We start from the raw sequence: 25,759 nt of genomic DNA, 5'->3' as shown, positions 1-25,759 counted from the left end.
GTGAAGTCTTGTGGCTAATAGAACGCCGTGAGGAATTCTATTTCTGGAGGTTTCAGAGCCTCAGTGCACTAGAAGCAACAGGGCCATGACGCATGCCAATTTTCTTTTCCTTTATTGCGCATGGCAAGCAGACATCGAGAAGGCAAATTTCGTGCTTTACATTCTAACAGTCACTGATTTGTACTAATGAGTAACTTATCACGCACAATAGCGAATTCGCAATTTAGTCACTGGGAAAGGAGGATGCATTAAACAAAGTGACGCTCAAGCATTCCAAAAGACCTGTAGCCTACTTTTTTGCTCACGCATCTGTCTTGCCCTTTTCTTCGCAGACACCATTGGAGGGTCGCTTCCGGCTCAAGCAACCGGTGCCAAGCTTCCAGTGTCCGGGCCGCACAGCGACGGCCTGACGCCAGCCCCGAATCCACGCAGCGTTCGGGCAGTCCAGCAGGCTTCGTCTTCTGGGAGCAAGTCGTCCTCTGGTGCCAAGGTGCACGACGAACCGTTCGGCTGCACGCGACACGAGATGTACGTGGACTTTGAGAAGATTGGATGGTCGAGCTGGATCATCTCGCCCAAGGGCTACAACGCGTATCACTGCAAGGGCCAGTGCTACTTTCCACTAGGCCAGAACCAGTTGCCCACAAACCACGCCACCGTGCAGAGCATCGTCAACGAGCTCAGCTTGACAGCTGGAGTGGGCGCGCCGTGCTGCGTGCCCAACAAGCTCTACTCTATCAGCTTGCTCTACTTCGACGAGAACGAGAACGTGGTGCTCAAGCAGTACGACGACATGGTCGCTGCCAGCTGCGGATGCCACTGAAACTGCCTTCCGCGTAAGGGGCGACCGCAAATAAGTACGCCTGTGTACGATTATCACCGTGGATGGGACCTTAGACGCGAAAATATAAAGTGGAGGAAGTGGACCTTCAGAACAGCCCCTTTTAAGTATCTCCGATGGTGCGAAGACTTATGAACATTCCTGCATGCATGTCTTCGGCCTTCGGCCTGACGAGCGGCGTGGGCGTCTGACGCCGCTTCTCATTTGGCGATGCAAAGCCTAGTGAACTTAGCAGGATCTCTGCTGTCTTTTTGTGTGAATCGACCGCTCTAACATCTGGCGTCATTAGGGGATTGCAGTACGAAACAAGAGGGATGTGAAATTCTAGATTTGTGTCTTAACAGACCGTGTAGACGTCTAACGTCTCTGTTGCTGTCAAGTAAGGTGTCTGTGTAGACTGCATAGTTATCTTGCCCCAGAATGTACCAAACTATTTTGCCTGCTTCAGGCGACCGAAAGTTGTTTTTTCGAAGCCTCGGCTATCCGTGGTCGTCTATAGGCGTTCAGCATGTGGACCGCACTAATCATAGCCTGATGGTGCGTGGTTTACCGCAGTAGTTTATCACTTCGCGGTAAGTCACTGTGTGATCTGTTGAGGAGTGGCGTCCTTGAATGCACTGAGACCTTACGGGTTGCCGGTCAGCCAAGGACAAGTAATCGTATCATTATTTTACCGTCAAACACTGACCATGACGTTTTCGGCTGTGTCATAGCGGCCGATAGTCATTGGAAATAAACTGCTTCCAGGAGTTTTGCCAAGCGCAGTAGAAAGATGCAGGAGCTTCCTAACGTTGTTTTGTTTTACTACCAGCACTTTGTATAATCCGAAAGCTATCGTTAGCTTCTAACAAACAATGTTCAGGTGGTGTCGAAAGTCCTGATATCCACCTCTGAGTCTCAGCTTGGCGTGCACGTCTGCCGTCGTTTCTCCTGTACCGATAAAAAACCTGATGAATTTGGCAAGAACTTCCAGGTATTTTGTGTGTGAGTCGACGTGCTCGCACAGAACGCACATTAGGCTAGCCTTTGTCCAATGCGCTCTGCCCATAAACAAAAGAAACGGCGAAAATGCATAAATTTCAGTGAGAAAAAAAAAATGCTTCGCGACCTTTGGTCACTATCCCACAATAGCATTATCGCTGCGTCCTTAGAGAACGCCGCGATTTTGATGCTTGCTTCGATCCCGGAAGTGCTTAACTGTCTCTCGAAACAAGGACGCAATCGTAGTGACCGCAAAAGAAAAAAAAATTTGCTCCTACTAGATGGCTGAAGTGGTGAAGATTTAGAAGTCAAAAGTGAAGTTTCATTCAAGGAACTGCGTCATAACTCTTAGCAGATTTTCAATAATTAAGTTCTCTCTTGTTTTGTTTTTTTCCCCCGCATGAAACACTTCCACAACTATGTAGCAGCTGTAGTAGCTGTAACGTGTAAGTGGCCCGCGTTTCTTGGTACTCCTCAAAAGTAAAGAATTGACGATAGAAGGATGTGCTGGTAGGAAGATTTATTTCGTGCATTTTAACTGAGTTAATGAAACTGTTTGAATGCCGTTCATTCCACCACTTTAAAAACCTTCCTGCACTTGGTCAAAAGTGGTTGTTCGCCTAAGTATAAAATGCTAAGTGTAAAGATGATATCCTTACGCTTCTATTTTCTTGCAAGGTGCTGGCGTTTATCGACGACTACGTTATGCTAGCGCTGTTAATCGTCAGTGAAAACAGAATGTTATTTTCTGTATTTCTAGCTAATTGAACAATATGCGCCACATGTATATTTCTTATTTTCCAGAAATGTTCGAATAGGGAATTATTTTCATTACTTCTGTGCCATAAAGGTGTTAGAATGTATGTTATGTAAACTTGTATAGACTTCATGTTCGTTTTATTTGTTTTTTTTTTTTGCGTCGTTTTAGGCAAACACTGACGGAAACATACCTGCAAGTGACCATCACTGAGCGCGTGAATCAAAATTACCATAGGTGCTAGAAGGTGAATGTGCGAAGTTTATGCTGTCTGATGTGGAAATCATGCCGTAAAAGCAAGTTGAAAACCGAATTTCCTTGTACATAACATGCTCTTACCGGCGTGAACTACAGTCGCTTTATTTTTTTTTTTTCGTTGCGCAGAAAATGGCTTACACTGGAGGCATATCCAAGCTGTAATGCTTTGCGACACAAATAATATTAGCTATCCTTGCTTTCCTGTAATTTTCGGCTGTTCTTTAAAAAATTGTGAAGTTATTAGTTGCAGTAACGTGTTTAAAGTCGCGTGTCTTAAATTTTAGTGCGAGGCGCATTCGACATAGCTGGATACTTGCGTTTTGTTGGACGATTAGAGCAGTGACCAGTTAAAAATATTCCGCGCCGGCTTATAGGGAACGTGCTTACTGTTTGTGTACCAGCGATACCACCAAATCACCGTATTGGTTTGATTCTAAGCACCCCCGTTTTCGCGATCGCAATGTCCAAAAGGAGGGGAGCGGGAGGGGGGGGGGGGGGGGGTTCTTCGAGGCTAAATCCGCAAACGCTGGTGTGCAAACATTTCAGTGCATATTCAACAACATGAGCTTTAATTCATTTGAGCTTGGGTATCAAGTGGAAATTTCACCTTAAAATGGCAGCGCACTGGCTTATGTCGTTGAATGTGCTGTACATACACAGTAGCGGCGTGGCGAACTCTGCGAGACGACCGAAAACTAGCGCTGCCATCGGCAGGCTGAGATCTCCTTCAGGGAGCCGCTGCGCTTGGCAAGTTGAGCAAGCTTGTCCAAATGGCTGCACCTCAACGAACGGGAAATACCTTCAGTGGTGACAACACGCTGCGTCTTCAGATGTGCAGTAGAGCAGTGCATGGCTTTATTGAAGAAATGTCCTAATGGTAACGAAAAATGAATTGCGGTTCTTTATGTTGAGCAGCATGTAACAACTTTGCTGGCCTTTTGCGCTAAATGCAGCGCAGTAAAACACAGCAAGTAAAAAAGACTTTTGCAGCGTATTCATAAATTATTTGCAGCGATCAGTGAACATCTGTCCCATGTGGAATTTTTTGTTGAGTTACTCGTCTTTGCTATATGTATAGCGCGCAGGTTTGGTTCCAATGTTCAGCGCTTAAAAACCACAAAGCGCCAAATTTAGAATGTTTTTCTTTCATTATACGGTCCAGTCATAACGTGCGTACAATGAACTACTTATAATCTTTTTGCTTTTCAAGTCGATGTCTGTTTCCTCCCAAAATTCTCTACTAATGCTGCAGTTTCCCTTGTTTTACAACGAGAGGATTCCTAAGACTGTGTCAATGAAACCTCAGTGCTGTATAACTCTTACAAGGACCTTATCGCATCTTCATTGCGTCTGTGCCATTTAGAGATTTTATTTGGCAAGGATTTTAAAATAGCGTCTTCTTTACTTAACTGCCACTTCATGCACGCAACCGCCGAACGGTAGTTGAAGCGCAGCATTTAGGGACGCTTGAAACGTGCAAATTTGTTTTTGTGGCATTTTTCTGTCATTATCGCTGTAATATATGCTTTCGCATGAGTGTTTGAGTATACTTGTTCATAGGAATGTGTGCCCTTTCATTTGCTCCTTTATCTTGGCCTTTTCTCATTCTTGCTACAACTGTGTATATTATAAACGCACGAGCCTTGCCCTTTCGTACTATGTTTACAATATGATAAAGAACTATTAGCTTACAAGATGAGCTTTCAAGGAAAGCTTGCTGGCTCCTCTGAGGTGCTGGACTTTTATCGCGTTTTGGGTGACACAGGACAGCAAGCGGTGCGGTTAGCGCCTTTTAATACCAAGTATTTCCTTAATTATTGCGCCTGGCCATCTTGCGTCTTTAGCACCTCTTGCAAACTGCGCCTGAAAGGCGCTCAACTGGCGACAGCTTAAATTTTGTGGCATTTAATTATGCCTAAATGTCGCTGATGCTACCAGGATATAAAATATCGGCTGCTTGTAGTTTCCTAAGCAGTTGCCGATCATAAATATCAAAAGCCACAGGTCAGGCGTACTGCTTACTACCAGCATAACTAGTCGTCCGAGGCACGCAGCATATAGCGCTCTTAGCGGTCCCGCAAAGAAGTTCGCAAGATGTTTTCAAAAGGGTGGGTTCGTCCCTTACGAATAACTAACTCGCCGTTTGGGCACATCTTCAGCAAGTTCATGCAGGTTTCAAGAAGTCATGCTCCACTTTTCCCATGATGCTTTGTTTCTTCGTATACTGACCATTTGCTGCTAGCGCAGATGACGCATATCTATAGCAATGTGTAGAATTTGTCATTGTTTTCTATTTGCAAGGCGAAAATGTGCAGCGTAATGGTAGTATGTTCAAATCAGATCGCTTTGGATGAAGCGTACATGTAATCCACCAGTGTGGTTCGAATGCCAGTGGGAAAACCGCATCGCTTCCCGTCGGCCAGTATGGGAACAGGAGCCTGCGCGTGATCCTCGCACATCAATATATGTCGTACATCAATATGTCGTAGTGTCTCAGCATATCGGCTACGTGGAGCTTCGCTCGCTCTTTATACGCGCCGCCACACCCAGACGTGTACGTGCATTAAGTACACCCGCGCGACGATACTCATAGTCAGAAACGTTGTTTTGCGAAGCAATTGCACTATTGAGCATACCGAACGCCGCGCTTTTAACCATTTTTTTTTTTACTGCTTGACGAACCCTAGTGAAAACGCTAAATTCCACGGCTTTGCCGTTAGGAGCGTCGCTATGCACGTGCCTCACGTAGCCGGGTGCAAACTGCTTTTAATAACACTTCCAATATAGCACCACAACATGTTCAGTACTTTGTCTTACTGGAGACCACGAGCAGCCTCAGGCGCATTCAGCGACAGATACTAGCTCTTGTCGTCTACTGGCGGCTACGAGCCAACTGAAATGATGTCGGACCTCTCAAATAATTCTTCACTGCAGGTAGGCATAGTGGATCAGAGCGACTTGTCCCTGGAGTGTGGGATGATTTAGCATTTCTCTCTTGAAAAGAATACTGTAGTGTTGCCTTTAAATCCCTGTAAGAGCTTCTAACGCGAGATCTTGCCCACAAATGTAGTGTATATATTTCGTCTGTTCACCTCTTCTGCAGCCAATTCTTCCTTCACCTCACAAGCACACCAAGTGTCCGGTTTCGGCCGAATATCGTTGTATATTTATCGCTAGCGTAGTCACTATGTAGCACCCATCCCTGCAGCACATTTCGCCTTACTAGTAGCGCCACCTTCCTTCATATTTCCCACTTGTGTGCAAGGGATACGTGAACATTACGATTGTATGCTTGAGCGTTCCCACATCGGACTCTGAGTTCCCAAATAAAAGAAAACTACCAAACAATCACTGCGGCTTGTTGTGCCATCCGTCTTTGAAGGGAAACCGATTTTTTTTTTTTTTTTTTTTTCTGCTCGCGGAGCTGTCGCGACACTGTTCTCTCTTCTCTTTGTTGAGCTGGACAGAGTGAAGCCATGGCGTGAAACGGCGAGTAAAATACATTTTCACAAAACACAGCTCACTACTTCAACAAGATCACAACGAAAGGGTGACGCTGATGTTCGTCAACATGCCAATAACGAGAGCCCGTCTCTATTCTGAAGTTTCAATTGACAGTAGCTGCTTCCAAACAACTTTTCTCTCTCTCTCTCCTTTTGTGAAAGGCTGTCTTCCGGGAACTACCAGTCAAGATTAAAAGAGCATTTCATTCATTTTGTTTCGCGATTACTTTGGCAACAAAATAAAATAAAAATGAAATAAAATTTTCTACAACGTGCTACACTTAGATTAACGCACTGTAAGTAGTTCTGACGCTATATACAACGAAAAACTGTCACAGAGAAGTCAGTTCTTGAGAAGAACCCCTGTGCATTTTTTCATTACGCCTCTAGAGACCACCCACGCGGCGGCCGCGATGACGTAGCGTGCACCGCCAAGCATCCTTGCTCGTATCGGCGCTCCGATGCTGGCATTTGGTTTCTTTTTACTCTTACTAGTCAGTTGCGTAATGAGTTCAAGGTGAGGTCAATTTGGCGGATGCAAGCAATGAAGATCACATAGCTTCGGCGCAAGCATGCTTACAGACATTTTATGCGCCTGGTGAGCCGACCAGACACACACAAAAAAGAGTCACGCACTACCAAAATGGCTCGTTTAAATCTATGCAGATGACTAGCCGGCGCCGGTACCATAGACCAAGCTCTGCTTATATGTCCACGAAAAACAAAAAGAAGAAACTCGGCCCCTGAGAGCACGTGCTCAACCTCAGCAGAGAATGAATAACAAAGAAAGGTATTCAACGAATAATAAAGACGTTTCAAAATTACAAAAGGCAACGTATTCAAGGAATCCATTTTTGTTCACCTCGCGAGGGGGTTGTGCACTTGTGAAACTAATAAAATTCCTCTCTCCTGTGGTGTCTTTTTTATATTGTTTGCTTAGGTGTTGAACGCGTTTGCGTAATCGGGCCCATCCCATTCGTATCGTGCGTCCACTAGGCCCATCTTTAGGGCCCGTTCACACTTGCGATTAGCAGCGGTCGCGCGACCGTTTTGGTCGAAAAGCGACAGTCGCAAATGGTCGCATCGGTCGAAAAGCGACTGCCACGGGCCGATCGGGCACTGCTCGAATTTCTAGTCGCGCGACTACTAGTCGCAAACAATTTCACCAATCAGCGAGGTCCCGGAGTACTCGATCGAGCACCTTCTCAATGCAATTAAAGAATACCCCTACCTTTTCAACAAACGGCACCGGGAATTCAAAGGCAGGGAGAAGGATATGGCCTAGCTGGGAGGAGATTGGAAAGATACTCGGACTATCCTGTAAGTACCATGAACTTTTGAGAAATGGGTTTTTCACGCAGGCGCAACATTTTCTATTGACACCACGGTGATTGACACCGTCTATTCGTCGTCGGCGTTCTCGCCTGAAAAAGCTGAAGTGTCTGGCAAGCGGCTGCTACCGACGTTCGCTGTCATCGCCCTGCAGCTCTCCTACTCCAAACTCGTTTTTCGAGAAGACGACAGTCGCAAGTGTGAACATCGGTAGTGGCGAACTCCTCTCCTCTGGTCGCGCGACTGGTAGTCGCGCGACCTCATCTAGTCGCAAGTGTGAATAGACCTTTATTCTGCGTAAACCAACGAGTCTTTCGGGTCGGTAGTAGCGTGCCCGTCTCGTAATCCGAAGGTTCTGGGTTCGATTCCTACCCACGTAAATTAAGCCTGTATTCGTTTCAGCTCAATTAATTTGCTGATTTTACAGTAACCTCCCTGAGAAATCTGGCCTCAATGTGAACATTTTTCACCTGTTCCTGTATTTGTATGGCCCATCTGGCATACTTTCTCCCTGTGTGCACACAGGAACAGATCACTAAAGGGAGACGAAAATAAAGGCGTTATATTTTTTCCTTCGTTAAAGGTCTTCCGTCAGGCTACGGAGCGATGGTTATGAAGGTGACTTAATGGGTTTGTTTGGATGCAGATGAAAGCATTTGAGCCTGCAATTAAAACTGCCCATTTGGTTCTTCGTGTTTAGTGATAAGGGGCGGTAGATGAGATACGTACTTTCTGAGGATAAAATGAAGCATCACATGCTTGAGACGACCGAGGCAAAAGGAAAAAAAAACAAATTACAAGGGTTCAAGGCTGCTGAACCAAATATTGAGCGAAAGCATTTCCTGCGGGTGACCGAGCGTTCTTCTTCTTCTCTTTTTCTTCTTCCTCAGCCCACATATATAGCCCCACTTTAACCAACCCATATGAACGTGCCTTAGTGGCCTATAGGGGTAACATGAATGCCAGAGTCCTAGCAAACTGATTCTGACATAACTGCCCCATGTGAAACGAGAGACCCAAGTTGGCAGCTCCTGTAGCCCGTGTGTCACGTGGGGTGTGACGTCACAGCGTCATGCGGGTAATACCCCAGTCACACGACACTTCTCCAAGGTCTTTACTGCAAAGGAGGTTTATTGCATTAAAGAAGTAAAACTAAAAAGGAGAAGCGGCGCAGCTACACGGCAAATGCAAAGGATATAGATGACGATGATGATGATAATTCAAGCATTTTTTGTGAGCGCCATCTGTCGAGCGGCAATCACAACCGCTATAACCGCTGCGCTTGAAATGGCGCTAATAACAGCTACCAATATTGAAGTAGAAGATATATTTCAGCCAAAAGTGATAAGCGAACAGGACTAGCCTTGTTTAGGTTAGGCAAAGTAACCAACTCATTAATAAAGAAATATTCTGAGGGTTTGAAGCGGACATTTAGTAACAAAAGTTTTTCTGTTTTCCTTTCCATTCGGACCACTTGGACGCGCACTCGTCGTTCCGCCTGGTTCCGCGTGCTTGCGTGCGAGGCATACTTTGCTGGTGCGATTTTCATAGAAGTTGTAATAGATTGTGTCCGATTAAGTGCGTGTTACAGCCACAACCATGAGCGACGAGAACCGAGAGGTGGAAGCGAAGTTTGAAATTGCTTTGAGAATTGCCGCTGTGGCATCTTTGCACGCGGCGGCAGATGCGGCAAAGGAGCACGCTGACGCGCTCGAGGGGCAGCTCATAGCAAACATCTCCCTTTGTGGCGCCGTCATGTTTCCACAGCGAACTGTGCACCGCAGAAGGTGGATCTATCCCCGTGACGAGCGGTGGTTTGAAGATACGCTGCTGAACCTAGGAGAGCAGCATTTTCGGCAGGCATTCCGCGTTGGACCTGCAACCTTCCGGTACCTTGTGGACCGGTGCCGGCCGACGATGCAGCGTGAGGACACGAATATGTGGGACGCCATCAGTGTTGAAAAGCGAGTCGGTATCGGCCTCTTCAAACTGTGCTCAGCTGCCGAAGACCGGGTGGTCGCAATAGTCTTTGGTGTTGGGCGGTCGACTGTGAACACTATTTATAGGGGGTTTGCAGAGACTGTGGTAGATGTGCTAGAATTGGAATGGATCCGAATGATGGCATCGAATGAAATGGATGAGCACATTCGCGAGTATTACTCAATGACAGTATTCCCGCAAGCTGTGGGGGCACTGGATGGCTGCCATTTCCCGGTTTCCCCACCACAACTGAATGCAGTGGACTACAGGAACTACAAGGGCTGGCAAGTCTTTTTCTCTTGGTTTTCTGTCAGTGCATAGGTGAGCACACTGTCTGGAACGCTGGAGCTGTTTACTGCTGAGCAAATAACGTGGAATTTTGTCATAGTTACTCTGTTAGTCTGCACTTGTGCTTTTGCCATTCGTGTAGCCACGAGGCAGCGCTTGAGTGCAAATATTGCCTGTGAATGCTTCGACATGTATTAAATTTTGACGTCCTTTTCTCCGCCGACCACAGCCCAAGACAAGCCTGCTCACGTTGTACACTTCGTAGTAGATGCAGCAGTAATGTTTAACAAGTTCTTAAAATACGTCTAAAGTGTCATAATCATAACCTCATGGCTACTCACACTGTTGCAGCATTCTATGCTTCTGTATTTCCAATAAATAAAGAAATATTGCAATGTAAACTCTAGCAAAATAATAGCCATTATAAACACGGCAAGAAGCTATCACTACTCCCATGTCACTAGCACATCCACAGTGATGGGAAAAAGATGTGTACTGTCCTGAAGCCCTTTTTACTTTAGAAGTAGACGACCCTTTACAGCGTTGGGCTCCCTCCAGTCTGCTGCTCTTAAATTCTAACTAAATCTATCAACTTGGTAACCTTATGCATCATCAGCATTGTGCATACTTACGTTTGTTTTGTTTTTTGTGCATGCAGGTACAGCATCATCCTTCTGGCCCTTGTGGACCATAAATACCGGTTTCGGTATGTGTCAGCGGGCAGCCCAGGACGATGTCACGACGCCGACATCTACGCTGAATCTGAGCTGGCTAAAACTGTCGAGGGAGCACTCTTTAAGTTTCCAGTGATAGTAGTAAGGTTGAAAGTTGGGCGAGTTGAATCTGATTCATTTTGAAGGTAGCGCGAAAACGAGGACCAAGAGAAGAAGGAAGCGCTCGTGTTGTGTCCTTCTTCTCTTGGTCCTCGTTTTCGCGCTACCTTCAAAATGTTCCAGTGATAGTCATAAATGGCACCGTCGTGCCTCCAATAATCCTTTGCGACCAGGCTTTTCCCCTGACGAGGAATCTCATCAAGCCCTTCCCGCATAATAGACCTTTGCGGGAAGAAAGTAAAATCTTCAACTATCACCTGTCGAAGACAAGAAGGAGTGTAGAAAATGCTTTCGGGAGGTTGAAAGCTCGATTTCGCTACACTATGAAAAGAATAAAGTGCATGCAACATAAGGCATGTTCCCATGATGATCAGAGCCTGCTGCACACTAAACAACATCTGTGAGCATTTCGGTGCCCGATTACAACAGCAACGGTTGGATGAAGTTACTCGACACGACACAGCTTTTGAGCAGCCTGCTCACACGACAGAAATGGAAGCTGACAGTGGGGCTAATGTTCGGGCAGCACTCGTGCATCATTTTTATCACCAGCAGTTGTAAGGAGAATAGACGTGATGAGTGCTGTATGCTATATACCTTGCCGAGCTTCCAGCATTGCAGCAAAAAAAAAAAAAAACTGCCTTGATTCCTTCATGCAGCATGTGGATCAATGGTAGCCTGTACATAACAGTAACACAAACTGACTTTTCCACATTTTACTTTTACTTCAAATATTCCTTCATTACATCAACAAGTTCTTCTTGGGCCTCCACTTGGCGCTCGCGAAGCACAAGCTCTTGCCTCCTATACTCCTCCAAGCCTTGTCGCAGGAGGCGCTGTTCTCCTATCATTGCCAGCTGATTTTCCTCTCCTGTAGTCAGCGGCCGCTTCCGCTTTGGCTGCTGTTGTGTAGTGGCAGCAACAGCAGGTGGCAAGCCACTGCCAACCACAGCTTGCGACATGCTGGACTGAAAATCTGCGGCATGCACTTCTGCAGCAGCAGATAGGCTACCTTCTTCATCGTCAAGGTGAAAGGAACAGTCGTCTCCGCTTCCTATCTCCATGGCAGTGATGATCTGCATGAAAACAGTTTGAAGCAAGATGAAACCTGAACAACATTCAAAACTGTCGATGTAGTAGGGTAGCACTTTAAGTAATAAAAACATCCAGATAGAGACGGCTGGCAAAGAAATTGAACAGTTCAACCAACAAGCAGTCCTCTCTTTATTTGCAGTGACCTCAAAGTGTTCAACATGAAAACCATGCTTACTTGTATAATAGAAGACATCTTCGTAGCCACCGTAAGAGTTTGCATAATCTTCTGTCTGCCTTATACTTCAGTATATAACAGCTGTGGTCACCTGCTAATGTTTTAACTTGGTCCTTAGCATGACTTGCCAACCTGTATCGTTACGTTTAATAAATTTTTGTCATTTTACATCTACAGAGTTGTCATCTGAAATAGATATTCAAAGCCTTTGCTGAGCCAGACATGAAGTTATTTGTTGAGCATTGCTTTAGATTTGAAGCAATGCCATTTCATCCCAACCATGTGATCTGAAACCTAGCTGTATTTCTGGCTTGAATGAAGGGTAGTGAATTTTCCCATTAGCACTTTTCTACTTCGTGTATTTAGCCTGTCATTTATTTTTATTGAGATATTAAAGGTTGAAATGCCGTCCATGTAGATGGAGATGCATATTATTCCATGGAAGTTACCTTTTCGACTGTGCTGAGAGGGTTGCAGATGTTCTCCTCCACCAGGGAACGGTCGTTCACAGGCAAGCTGCCCAGGAACTTGTTTATTTCAAAGTAAAAGATACAAGGTATGGCACCTTGGCCGGTGTATTTCCGTGACCACCTCCTGCAAGTAATCAGAGTTCAGTGAGCACTAGGCTCCTAGCAAATGGATAAATAAAAAAATTTTCTTCATCCGTTGCCCATTTTAGCTACTGCGATTGAGTTACCAAGGCTACCAAGCTCTTTTTTTTTTTTATGTGGGATGAAATGAGATCAGCAGTGTGGGCCGAAGTGTCAAGAAACCTAATGATTTAACGTGATTCCGCGGTATATAAGAAAATGAGACTGTATATGCACGACGTAGCCTGCAAGAACAACAAAAACACGTCACTTCGCGCAACTCGATGAAAAAAAAAAAAGCTAAGTTTTATCCACGTTTCAATACAGGCGCCGAGTAATATTCGGCAGCATGCCCATCTGTACAAGATAGTGCTTGCATAAGTAGGTAAAATTTGCGAACTAATCTTTAACATGAAGCTTCGTCATACCAGCCGATTCACATTCACCGCTGCGTGCCATAGCTCGTTCTGATATGAATTCCGAGAGCGTGCGAAGTTGTCAAAATGCGCCCGTACAAAACACATCACTGCACAATTCAGGCCTGTTTTTTCCGAGGAGAAAGAAGAGCGTGAAGTGGTGCTCGTCGCGTGCCAAGCCTCAGTTTGGTGAATACGGTGTCGTAATGTATACAATCACTCATCCAAGAGAATAGCACTAGCTACTCACCGATATTTCGTCATGAGGTTCTCAATCTTTGAATGAACCTGCTCCTTTGTTTTCACGATGCCTTGTTTGGCCAGTGCACGAGCAATGGCCTCGTACACGGGCCCGTCCCTCCTGGCACCTCGAAGAGCTGAAAGGTGGTCCTCTCACAGACGGATAAGGGCCCAGATTTCGCGCTCTGGCCGCATTTCTCGACGCGCACTTTTGCGTACCTGCCTGACAGGCCTCACCAACCGGCTCCATCGACATTTGGCCGAAAATTAAAATGCATTACGTTTAAAAAATAAGAATAAATATATAAAACAACTGATTAAAGCGCGGCAATAAGAAGTAAATAGTAAAAAGCGAGCAAATAACAAAACAACAAATGCTGGCACAAGCAAAAAAAAAAAAACGAGGAAAGACGACCGCACTAAACGCGCATCACAACAAAGAGACACGTATGTCGATGCGGCTGCTGAAAATGTTCGAAGTCTTCTAGCAACACTCGAGATTTTTAAAGTTCATTGAAATGCAAAGTTAACGCTAAATAAGATCATGTAGGCTTCAATATAATATTAAAATAACCTTTGTGTCAACGTTTTTGTTTCTTTGTTTTTTTTTTTTTTTAAGCTCGCTCGGTGGCGCTCAGGTCTGGGCTGCTCTAGAGTCACTCTAGGCTGCTCCTTTACGCAGCTAAAGGCCGCCGACGGCTGCCTTTCCCGCTACGGTCCTTTTTCGCAAAGGGTGCACGACTTTGCCGTGTAGCTGCGCGTCAACGCCTTTTCAGCAAAGAACCTTAATTTTCAAGGCCTTACAAGTGCCCGTGTGACAGGGGTATAAGACGTAACTGCGGCCGGGTCACGCGAAGGCTTGAAAGTGCGAGTAGTATTGCTTTCGCAATAAAAATAAAATGTCCTGTGCACAGTAATGCGTAAGCAGCGGACGCTAGCGGATGCACAATGGCACTCGGACGATGTTCTGGGAGCACGCATGTTCTGTCACTTGCGCAAATATTTCAATTAGATAACGTTACGGGCCCCGTGTCGCAGAAAAGCCAGCGTCGCGTCATTGACCATCAGCGAAAAATTCTGACTTGTCAACAGGGTCATGACGTCATAGCCACACGGCCTCGCGCGAGAATTTCAAACACCCCACGGTGCTCGCGTTCGAACACGTTACGTCGGACGTGGAATGAAAATCATTGAAACATGGTGTGTAATGAGAATAAAAATCCGCCGCATGTCTCAAATGAAGCAACTTTAAAAATGACAGATTTCCACTGAAAAACACGAATTTCAAGCTTTAGGGGGAATTCGATCCGACAAACCTGATGGGCGAATCGGCCACATTCTAGAGTACTTCACGCTGAAACGCTTCTAAGGCTTGGGAACAAGTAGGGACCTATATGTATGCCGTGTGGTATCCCATGCACAGTGGTACCTTATGATTATATGTGTACGTGTGTACTTAAAAATGACTACAGGCCGCTATCGCATCATACACCTAAGAACGCGCCCAAGAGTCCCTTTATTAGCTACTGTAGGTACGCGTGCGGCTACCATGGAGCGCTGAAGTTTGTGTCAGCGTGGAAATGCTACGCGACTTTATGAGAGTTAATAGCTTAGTAGCCGGGGATATGTTACAGCGCTATCATCGGCAATAGAAAACTCAAGAGAAACGCAACTATGCCCCAAAACTTCCCGCCTACAGTCCTTTCCTTGGACTCTTCCGCTCCAGGGGAGTGAAATTGTTTGATAGCAGAGACTCCCGGCCCATGTTATAACATGCGCTAGGTGTAATCTCTAATTCCACATGCAGCAAATATCAATACCGTCAAGATCGAATAACTGGAACCACTCGCATATTTTACAATATTTGCAAGATACAGCAAGAAGAGAACCGCCTTGATAATCTTGCGCAAAATTATGGTAAATTTGAAAATTTCGCCACTCGTTCGGTATATCAAACTGCCTCACCTCTGCAGGTGGAGCTTCTCCTAACAGCTTACTTCGATACCTATCGGCTCGCAAAGACGAGTCAGCTGCGTGGTCTTGGAAGCCTTCTTGCAGTGTTACCGCTTTGACACCTGGTGAAAAGATGAACGGGGGCGCGCTTGGCATATGAGCCTGGGTCTCACACTTATTGTGCAAGCCATATCAACGCCGTGCGACCAAGCAAACCTTAGCAACTTAGGCTAGCGGTGGTCCTCACAAGGCGTGCTTCGCTGCCGAACGCAACGCGGACACCAGTCACGCGGATTCTATTGAGTAGCTATTCTACATAGAGAATATTCGTAAGAGGATGTAGAAAGCAGCTAGTTCGAAAGATCCGTCTACAACAGCTTCGATGAGAAAACAGGTCAAACGAACGCCTGTGAGTGTTGTGCGCCCAGCACGCCGGCTGTTGGCCCGTTGCTTCAGGAAGCGACTGGCCTCTGAGCAAATGGTATCTGAAGAATAACAATTGTGAACTACGACCAGTTTGCATACTGCAGTTAAGGCAGAACTCAGCAGGTCAAGGCTGGACAGCAACACAAACTCTGAAGTGTGAGCGTTGGTATGAACGGAGCTTTGTAACAGATAACGTAATTTTGAAAACGGTTGGCAAGTTCGATCATTCCAAGAAGCCCATCCTGAACAATCACGCGGCGGCTTAGTTTACACTGCATCCTCCAAGTGGCACCACCAGCGCTGGCCGCCAAAGCAGACGGAGCAAGGTTGCAAGGCCCTGAGTACATGTAAGCGGAGCGCTCAACATCTTGCCATTCTTAGTGTGAAAGTAGTACTTCAAAAAGTCTTGCCGGCTCACAATTCCCTACGTCACCAACTCCTTCCACCTACCATCTCCAGCATCGCCATCGAGATGGGACGGCGTGATTACAATGCGGCCCTTCAAGACCGTTTGATGCCGAGTTAGACACACCGCCACTAGGCAGTACGTGCAGGCATGTTTGCATGATTAGATCGGGGCTTTATATATAATGTCGCGAACGATTCAAGTCTTTATTTGTTCTCTTTCTACAGTCGCCGCCATGCGGCCTTATCACAGTGATTCTAGCGCGCAGATTGATTCCCTATTCTTTGTGTGTTCATGCTCTATGTCGTGAGATGCTGCTTTAATATTTTCTTTGTCGCGCAAGATTCGCTGAGATGTATCTAGGAGATTCCGGCCACTCGCGAGTGTTTCTGATGTTTCACGTTACACTAGTCACGGTCTGGGCTAGATGTTTCTTCTCCGCCTGTAAATTGAGCGTTGGCCCGTGCGACGGGCATCCTTTGCTCGACGACCGCCGAGCACGCTTGTTCCTTCTCCTGTTGTTATCGAGCTGCTGCCTACCCGTCAACCAGCTTGCCCTAGGCCTGTGCCGTTCGCCGTCGGGTACCGGGAGCGGCCAGCGATGGGCACTCGAGCACCCCCCTGCCCCACCGATGGCTCCAGGTGGTGCTAAAATCACACGGCGGGGCATTCGCTTATCACGCGACCAAGTACGTCATGGCGTCGACGACAACAACAAAAAAAAAAAAAAACAATATAAAAAAAAAGCTCAGTGAGCTTGTTTTGCTCCGGAGCGGCTGCTGCGTGGAAAGCGTCGCCGAGGTGCTTCAACTTATGAGCTATTAACGGCCGCTTGTGTACCCTGCACTTGTTGTGGCAAGCCAGCAGCGGGTACTTAAAATTCCTAATGCTAGCATAATCACTGTGTCCAGCTTTTTATTTTGCAAGTCTTCGCCGAAAGAGCGCGCGAATCTCGTTCAGTTTCACTATATAGCTTTACACTATAATACGACTGCGGCAACAGAAATGTGAGTGATGATTATGCAAACTTACCATGTGCACTCGATGTGAGCTTGGAGATACTCTTGTTGAACGATACTTTTAATTGTAATCATTCGAACCGTGCATTTGCGGAGCTACGTTGATCGTCAAAATTATAGGCTTATCCATCTATATCTGAATATTGCGCATTCTATAGAGCTAATAAAATGGCACATTTTAGCCAGAATTTAGTCCAAGTGGCGTTTCGTCGGCACTTACCTCGATCATGTACAGAACATTCATGATGGGGTCGTCATTGAATTCATCAGCTGGCACATCCATTCCACTCTCGGGATCTTAATTTATTTCATTTTGTACAGATGTATACGGCCCTATATACCTAATACCCCTTACTCGATCTTATGCTGTTGATCCTGCCCATCACACTTTCTTCTAGCTGCAGCTCAGCTGTTTCATGCAGCCTTCAATACCATATCCTGGGGCGAGCAAAATGTTATGATTCCACTTAATTAGCAATAATAATTAAACCGTTAAGAAAAAGAAATAAAAAAATTGAGCTGAGCTGATAAGCTAACTATAAAAGAATTTTTTATCATGTCTCTCACAGCAGCATTCATCAAAACTGCATTTTTTTATGCCTGCTTTCATTCGATCATACTCTTCTAATTTAAACGAATATTTTTTTCTTAACCGGAAAAAATCTTGACCAGCTAGTTAAGCTTGTGGATCTATTCTGGACCGAACTGACCCTAGTTGGAACAAACTGAGGATTTTTTCATAAACTATACCCTAACTGGTGAATATTTCGGTCTGGTATACCTAAAAAAATCTCAGAACTGAAAGCATAACCCCATACCGTTCATAAATTTAGCAGAACATACAGTATACTGTAGCTTTCACACCATGCATCAACTTTTCTATGCAAGCAAAAACAATCGATACACTAATTTTCTTGAAGAAAGCATGATATGCAGGGAGGACTTCGAAGTCATTGAAAATTCAAGTTTATTTATTATGTACATTATTTACATTGGAATGAATGCAATTTTGTTACAAAGAGGAGCAAACAAATGAAACCATATGTAGAAATTAAAACAGAGAGATGCACTATGCATGCAATAAAAAATACATGAGAGACATACTGTAATTCCCAGATATATAGCCTGCAATATCTGTAAAAACCAGCCTAAAGAAACGATAATCTGCGCATGGCATATACAGTACGTTTGACTCAGGTGTATGCATGGTCAACACTCTTCTTTTTGGAAGTATTATGAGTGCTTTTCAATACACACCATTGCCGTCAGCATGACCACACCCACGGCAGGGCAGAAGCCTCTGCTATATATATTCAGCTAATTAATCATGTTTTATGCCAGCTGCACCCGCATAGTCCTTACAACCTTCCTGATCTCATCCGTCCACCTTTCTGCCTCCCTCTGTGACTTTTGCCTTCTCTTTAAATCCAGTCAGTTACCCTATAGCGACCATCGGCTAGCTTGCCTGAATATTAAATGCCCTATCATGTCCATTTTTTCTTGGTTTCAACTAGAATATTAATAACTCACGTTTATTCCTGACCACTCTCTCTGCTCACTTCCTGTCTCTTAGTGTTAAAACTATCTTTTTCTATACCAAAGCTCTCATTGTCTTAAGGTTACGTTGAACCCTTTTTAAATTGGCCTCCTCATTGCTGCCCAATAGGTGAGTACAGAAAAGATAGAGCTGTCACATATACTATTTCCTTTTTGAGGGATACTACTGGGCAGCTGCCAGCCATGATCTGAGAGCTGCCGAATGTACTCCAAGTCAATTTTATTTTTCTAGTTATTTGACTGCCATCGAAGAGAGAGGCAGTTGCTATACCTGTACTAAGACGGCATATTTCCTAACCACTTCCAGGTCCTTACCGCCTATCATAAACCTATGTTTGCTATTCTAGCCTGTTAAGTGTTACTTTCGTTTTCTCCATATAAAATTTTAGTCGGATCGTTCTACCTTGCCGGTCTAATTTTGTCCCCTGAGCTACTTTGCAAGGCACCACTATCAATGAATCACACGTTACTGAGGCATCGTCTTATATCCTTCAGTAAAAAAACTGCTGAATTATTTGGGGAAATGAGAGATAGGGCATAACTGTGCCTGTCTGGGCCAATGATTGTAATGGTATCATTTGTCGTGCGGGCGCCTTCGTTTAGGGCGAGGCTTCAGAGATGAACATCCCTTTACTGGTGCACTTCGTACATGCAAGCCAGAACTCTATGACATAGAACTGGCTAGCCTTCTCAAAACATAGCAAAAAAATCATTAATTTCGGTTAGAACTTCCTCGTCATAACAATGATTGAGAATCGAACTGCACTTTTCCCATCCTTCCATAATTTTTCTATGCATTTCTGAAGGCCCTGTAGGAACTGCTGGCTCAGACACTGCAGCCCGAGAGGTTTCAGCTGAGTTTTCATCTGCCTCAGCATCACTGCAGGATGATGAAATTGTTGGTGTAGAATGATCCACATAATATATGGCCCATTCAGGTATACAGGCATGAGGCAATGACAAAAAAGAATATCCATCGAAAAATTTAAAAATGGCGCAGAAATGTTTACATGGGTATTTATGTTCACGGAAGTCAAGGCAAGTGGAAGTGATCTTGCCAAAGTCAACAGTGTGAGATTTGTCCCCAGTTCTCTCAGAACGGACTCGAATTGTTCCTTCAGTGGGCAACGCAGTTATATTAGCTTGTGTGTATTCATCTGCATTTACAATCCTACTCAACATATTCTTAATAAAGATGTGAGGTCGTCCATTAAGGTATGCGGGGACGTCCTCGTAGCTTTGAGTGTAAAGTTCAGACTGCCTCATTTCTGCTTCCACAATTTTTTTTTTTTTTTTTACAGTCTGGAAGGTATGAATGTATAAGCACAGTAACAAAGGAAGTAAGAGATCGCTTCCCCCTTGCACTTTTCACATAGTGTGCCTTGAGTACTCAATTTTGCGCCTCAATGCCATTGTTTGTACGAGGACAACGTCATATTCAGGGCGGTGGAAAAGGACCCAGAGCTCCTTCACAGCAAGCCAAACTGTTTCAAAATAACATTGAAACTTTTCATTCTTCCAATACTCCGAACACATAAGTTATTCCAATGCTGTTTGAAACTCATCTATATTACAAACATTGCCTACACATTTCATAAGGTTCAAAGCATCGCCAGGATGCGAAATGCCATTTTCTGTCCTGCGGAGCCACCCATCACAGATTGATATTCTACTTTCAGGAAATGTTTGCCGTATGGCGTTCAACTCTGCTTGACAGGGCCCACCATCCAATATTGTGGTGAAAGATGATCAGCTCATTTTCTGAAGGCATTCAAAGCTTCAGCAATGCAAGCAACAGTTTCAAACTGTACAATAAATGCACCAGCAGTTGTGTAGCCCGATGGTGTTTTTACAACGAGAAGAAAAAGCGGGAGGGCAAAATCACTTGTTTTATGAGCAGAATCTAAACAGATAACAGCACGTTCATATTTTGAAAGCATATTTTTAATAAAGTTCGATTAATAACAAAAAAGCAGTGATATATTATTATACTCCTTTACCTTTTAATCTAAACTGTCCTTTCTTCCTATCGCTCACCTCTTTAATTTCTCCTACCTGTCTCCTTGCTATCCTTTATTTCCGCCGCCACAGTTCAGGTGCTGCAGTTCATTTTGACAGCAGATACCGGGGCAGGCAAAAATATTTTCCTTCCTTTATTATTTAATTTATTCTATAATAACAATAAAACCACTTACTACTACTCGCACTCACTCGCGACACTCTCTTCCATGTTATCAGACATAGAACTATACTTTGACTCTTGTTTACAGCATATGACCAAAAAAGTATTGAACTTTCACGTTGCTCAGTTCGAATTCTTGTGACCAGATTAAGTGCATTTTTTTTATCAACAGAGCTGAAGCAGTCTTTCCGAAGAGTGTTTTGGATGTGGTTGCTAGTGTCCTTAGCAGTAGAGAAAAATGCTCTGCTACTGCTGTCAGGTTTTTCTTTGCCTGGAAAAAGCACATCATGTAATGTAGGCACTTTTTGATGTCAGAAAAAGATGTGATGCCTTCCCTCACCAGCACACCTATTCGCTCAACTAAACTCTTATTTACTGTCTGGCTAAAGCGCTGCATTTCACTGAAGTCATGATTACAATGAGAAGAGCAGTCCAGCAATAGCAACATATACTCTTCTCAGTGGCCAGAGCTCTTGCTTCTTGAAATGCTTCTTGGGGGTGGTTGATCTTTTTCGATTTTAGCCCGTTTGCCTTAATGCGACCACGCGGTTGGGGTATGTCCACCTAGAAAAATATTATCAGGAATCAATTTACGAATTAAACCACGAGTAAAAATTGTAGAAAACAACTTGGGATGATGCGACCATTGCACATCATCCAGGTTTTGCTATGTGAGGGACGAAGTGAATCAAGCAAGCAATTAAAGTCTTCCGGATACGACTTGGCTATACAGGAAATTTACTGAACAGCTTAAGTTAAGAGACATGCTCTGTAGTATGCTTAAACTCACATACATTAAAAATAAAAGGTTAGAGGTCAAATGACTAGTGACGGCGGCACAAAATTAACTGGCTTTAAATGGACATACATCCGGACACATGAGAATGTGCAGGGAGTAGAACATATGCCGCATACCCAATTGCAGCTGTCGCTTGATGCAAAAGAAATTCACATCTTCTGACAGCTGCTAACTAAATGTAAAATTCGGTTTCGTTTCATTCTATGTTTCTAGCTTTAATTAGAGCACAAGAATAGTGCTTAATTTATACAGTTTGATCATTGCCAAAAAAAAAGAACTGTTACAACGCGAAAAGTAGTAAGCAATCACGACATCGATTCTGTTCTCAGTGGCCAGAGCTCATGCCTCTTGAAACGCTTTGTGGAGATGGGCAACGGCTTCTGAACAGTAAATATGCTGTACAGTAAACTTTGCCCACATACTAGAGTGCGTGAATGCAAATGCACAGCATGAGAACTCACATAAGTTCGAGAAATCTTACTCTTTGGCCTGGCTAGTATGTATCGCTGTAAACATACCTTGAAGTTAAGAAAAGCTTGAACCCACTTCAGACTCAGGGTTGCTGGGCATCCTTTCTTTTTGTTTCTTGGATGTTGAGCCGTTTCTTTTCAAAGGTTTTCTTTGTCCAGTCTCCTGGAGCCCGGCTCTGAAATGTACATAACAATTTGTAGAAATTAGCATTGCATCCTCTCGTGAAACTAGAATACGGGTCCGCAACCCATGGTTTCGCCCGACAAGTGAAAACCGAGTCTTTCTTAAAAACACCGGTTTATTCCGGAGCAACAGAAAAGCATTCAATAGAAAAGAAACATTGGACGAGACTGAGCGGAAAAAAACTGTTCTTTCTTAACTGTTTATGGTCATTTAATGTTGACACGGTCGATGCCCTCGCATCAAGCTCTGTTCGTTGTACTATCGGGGACGAAACTTTTCAGGACGCGTCATGGAATCGAAGACCAATATGTTTAACTGGCGTGAAACCGATAAAAGTTGGACCCGCATATATGTCACATATTACAGAAAAAAAAACTATTGTCACGTGTCCTGCAAATTTTTGTCGCCGATGAATATATGCATAATACTGCATTTATTACATATATATTGTAATAATTAATGCAATTAACATCGTTAACCTGCCGTCAAACATTGTTTATATTTTTCCCCGCGTTCTTCAGCAAAGAGAAACCGAGTACTTCATAACCATCAAGATGGATATTATATATATATATATATATATATATATATATATATATATATATATATATATATATATATATAGCATAAGTAAAGAGACTTACTTGGTTGCTAGAGGTTACATACAAGTGAAAAATTGCTTCATACTGTTTCCAAGTTCATTTGTAGTCGACGTTTCGGCAGGGCTCCTGCCGAAACGTCGACTACAAATAAACTTGGAAACAGTATGAAGCAATTTTTTTACTTGTATATATATATATATATATATATATATATATATATATATATATATGCATGTGCACGCAGATTTGTATGTATTTAAAGCAGTTACAGGCACACAGGTGAAAGGCTACATTCCTAATGCATAGTTGAATGAAAAAAAAAAATGAAAATCAGCTAAGTATCACCATCACCAATTTCAAAATCTTGCACATACCGCGTTGTCACTCTTCCAGTACTCTTCGCCGAGGATGCAGATTTTTACAATTTGTTTCTCTACACTGAAAGGCACGTCCATAAGAATTTTTTGGCCATGATGAAACATGGAGAATATTGTATCGTGCAGAAAAGAGGCACGCATTAATCAAGTTTGTAAAATTACTCCAGACGCGCGTATACACACACACACACACACACACACACACACACACACACACACACACACACACACACACACACACACACACACACACACACACACACACACACACACACACACACACACACACACACACACACACACACACACACACACACACACACACACACACACACACACACACACACACACACACACACACACACACACACACACACACACACACACACACACACACACACACACACACACACACACACACACACACACACACACACACACACACACACACACACACACACACACACACACACACACACACACACACACACACACACACACACACACACACACACACACACACACACACACACACACACACACACACACACACACACACACACACACACACACACACACACACACACACACACACACACACACACACACACACACACACACACACACACACACACACACACACACACACACACACACACACACACACACACACACACACACACACACACACACACACACACACACACACACACACACACACACACACACACACACACACACACACACACACTCTATGTCTCTCTCTCGCACGCAAATAAAGTTTGTTCAATCCTTGCTACAAATGAAAAGCAACATATTGCTCTTATGTACTGTATAAAGTTCGCATTACAGCATTACACAGCTCAACTTAATTCAAGCGTTCTGCTGTCGTGTTGCAGCTAAACAGCACAAGAAAAACAGAGTGATGCTTGCATGCGTATACACATACATATATTACTAGCTAGAAGCGCCGTTACTGAGAAAGGAAATTATCTTTGGGTGACGCATCAAACTCTCTTGAAGTCCGCACAGTGTACTTTACGTTGCCAGCGATTATAGAGATCTCTCCAATTTTTAAAAATCATCTTCGCATTTCAGGTATCCATGCCAGTAGCCTCCTTCCTCCTGTATGTCGCTAAGGTAGCGTCGCAGAATGAGCTGCTTACGTCCAGGAGCGTCGCTCATGGTCGCGCGGAAACAGTGGAACGGATAGAGATCAAGATGCGCGAGCGCGGATCGACGGCCGAAAAGAACACGTGGAGCGCGCTTTTTTATTGTATGTTTTTCTTTTGTTTGCCGACGCCACGCCGTAATTGATCACGGGAAAAGCGAAGGTTTCGCCCTAGACCGATTTGGTGTGAATCTAGCTTCGAGTCACGACGTCGTCATTGACGCCGTCAAGGAAGTAACCGGTGCTGATGGCGTGCTGTACCTGCAGCACCCCGACGGCTTCAAGTACCTCGTGTGCGTGCGGTCCACAGCACACACCAAGAAGCTGTCTGCATCTGGGGTTTTACGCCTTGGGATTCAAAGCATACTGTTAGAACCTGTGGGTCCACCGGTTATCTTCGTCACAGTCTATCGACTGCACCCTTACGTGTCCTACGATGTCTTGCTTGCAGCACTGCAACCGTACGCAAAACCCTGTGGTGTTCAACATGTGCACTTTAAGGACAACCCAACCAAGTTTACGGACGCAAGGGTGGTCCGGTTAGAAATGCTTATCCCGGTACCAAACTGCATGATTATCCAAGGCCACAAAGTTAAGCTCGAGTGCCGCCACATGGCGGCAGCTTGCAAGACACCGAGATGTGAGCGCTGCGCCGTCTTCGGACACATGACAGGCGGCTGCACAGCGCCATGCCAACGATGCATTGGACAACATGCTGCCGTCGACTGCACGCCGCGCAGGACATACCTAGCGGCGGTACAAAAACTACGAACGGTTCGTGACGAACGGACCGTTATGAGTCCAGAAGCGTTTACCAAGCTGACGCAACCCGGGAACTGCAGGGAACCGAGACACCCGGTATCACTTGCTACAACTCTCCAGTGGTTCCTGAAATTAACTAACCGGCGGAGAAATCGCCACCGGAAAAGCTGGCGGTAGCGTAAGCCCCCGAGCACGCATCACGAGCCGAAGCAAAAGAGCAGTGACAAGAAAAATCATTGGAAGTTGCCAGCGCGAATGGGCGAGGGATGCACTGATAAGGGCATCGCAACTAGCCCCGGGAATGATCAATGCAGCCTGCAATAACTGATAACGTTTCACGGTCTTCAGATATTGTGGTTGCTTCGCTGGCTGAGTCTACAGCTGTGGAAGACGGGGCAACGAGTCCTGCGAGCATACCGACTCCGGGAACGTGGGCGGATCAGGCGGATAGCCAGAACTCTCGTCCAGTCACCAAGCAGCGCGTCTCACGAAACAGGGTCTCCCGAACTGGTCAGTCCATCCTCCTCTGCTTTCACGGACAGCCAACCTACTTGCAGCCAAC

At 44.8% G+C, this 25,759-nt stretch overlaps 1 protein-coding gene and 2 pseudogenes across 1 annotated transcript in view; 2 read left to right on the top strand and 1 right to left on the bottom strand.

Moving 5' to 3' along the window:
* LOC146183717 (bone morphogenetic protein 2-like) overlaps positions 1 to 823 on the top strand; it is a 343,803-nt gene extending 342,980 nt beyond the window's left edge. Inside the window, exon 6 of the mRNA XM_084608750.1 lies at positions 333 to 823. Within this exon, the coding sequence (XP_084464876.1) occupies positions 333 to 823 (491 nt within the window). The remainder of the gene's footprint in view (positions 1 to 332) is intronic.
* An 8,751-nt stretch (positions 824 to 9,574) lies between these two features.
* On the top strand, positions 9,575 to 11,334 carry LOC146183716 (uncharacterized; annotated as a pseudogene).
* A 161-nt stretch (positions 11,335 to 11,495) lies between these two features.
* LOC146183715 (uncharacterized) overlaps positions 11,496 to 25,759 on the bottom strand; it is a 53,506-nt pseudogene continuing 39,242 nt past the window's right edge.

Source organism: Amblyomma maculatum, chromosome 7, assembly GCF_055883805.1.
Source record: "Amblyomma maculatum isolate TAMU_Amacu chromosome 7, ASM5588380v1, whole genome shotgun sequence".
In the NCBI taxonomy this organism is placed as follows: domain Eukaryota; kingdom Metazoa; phylum Arthropoda; class Arachnida; order Ixodida; family Ixodidae; genus Amblyomma; species Amblyomma maculatum.
The sequence above is the reverse complement of the archived record's forward strand: the minus strand, read 5'-3'. Positions and strand labels throughout refer to the sequence as shown.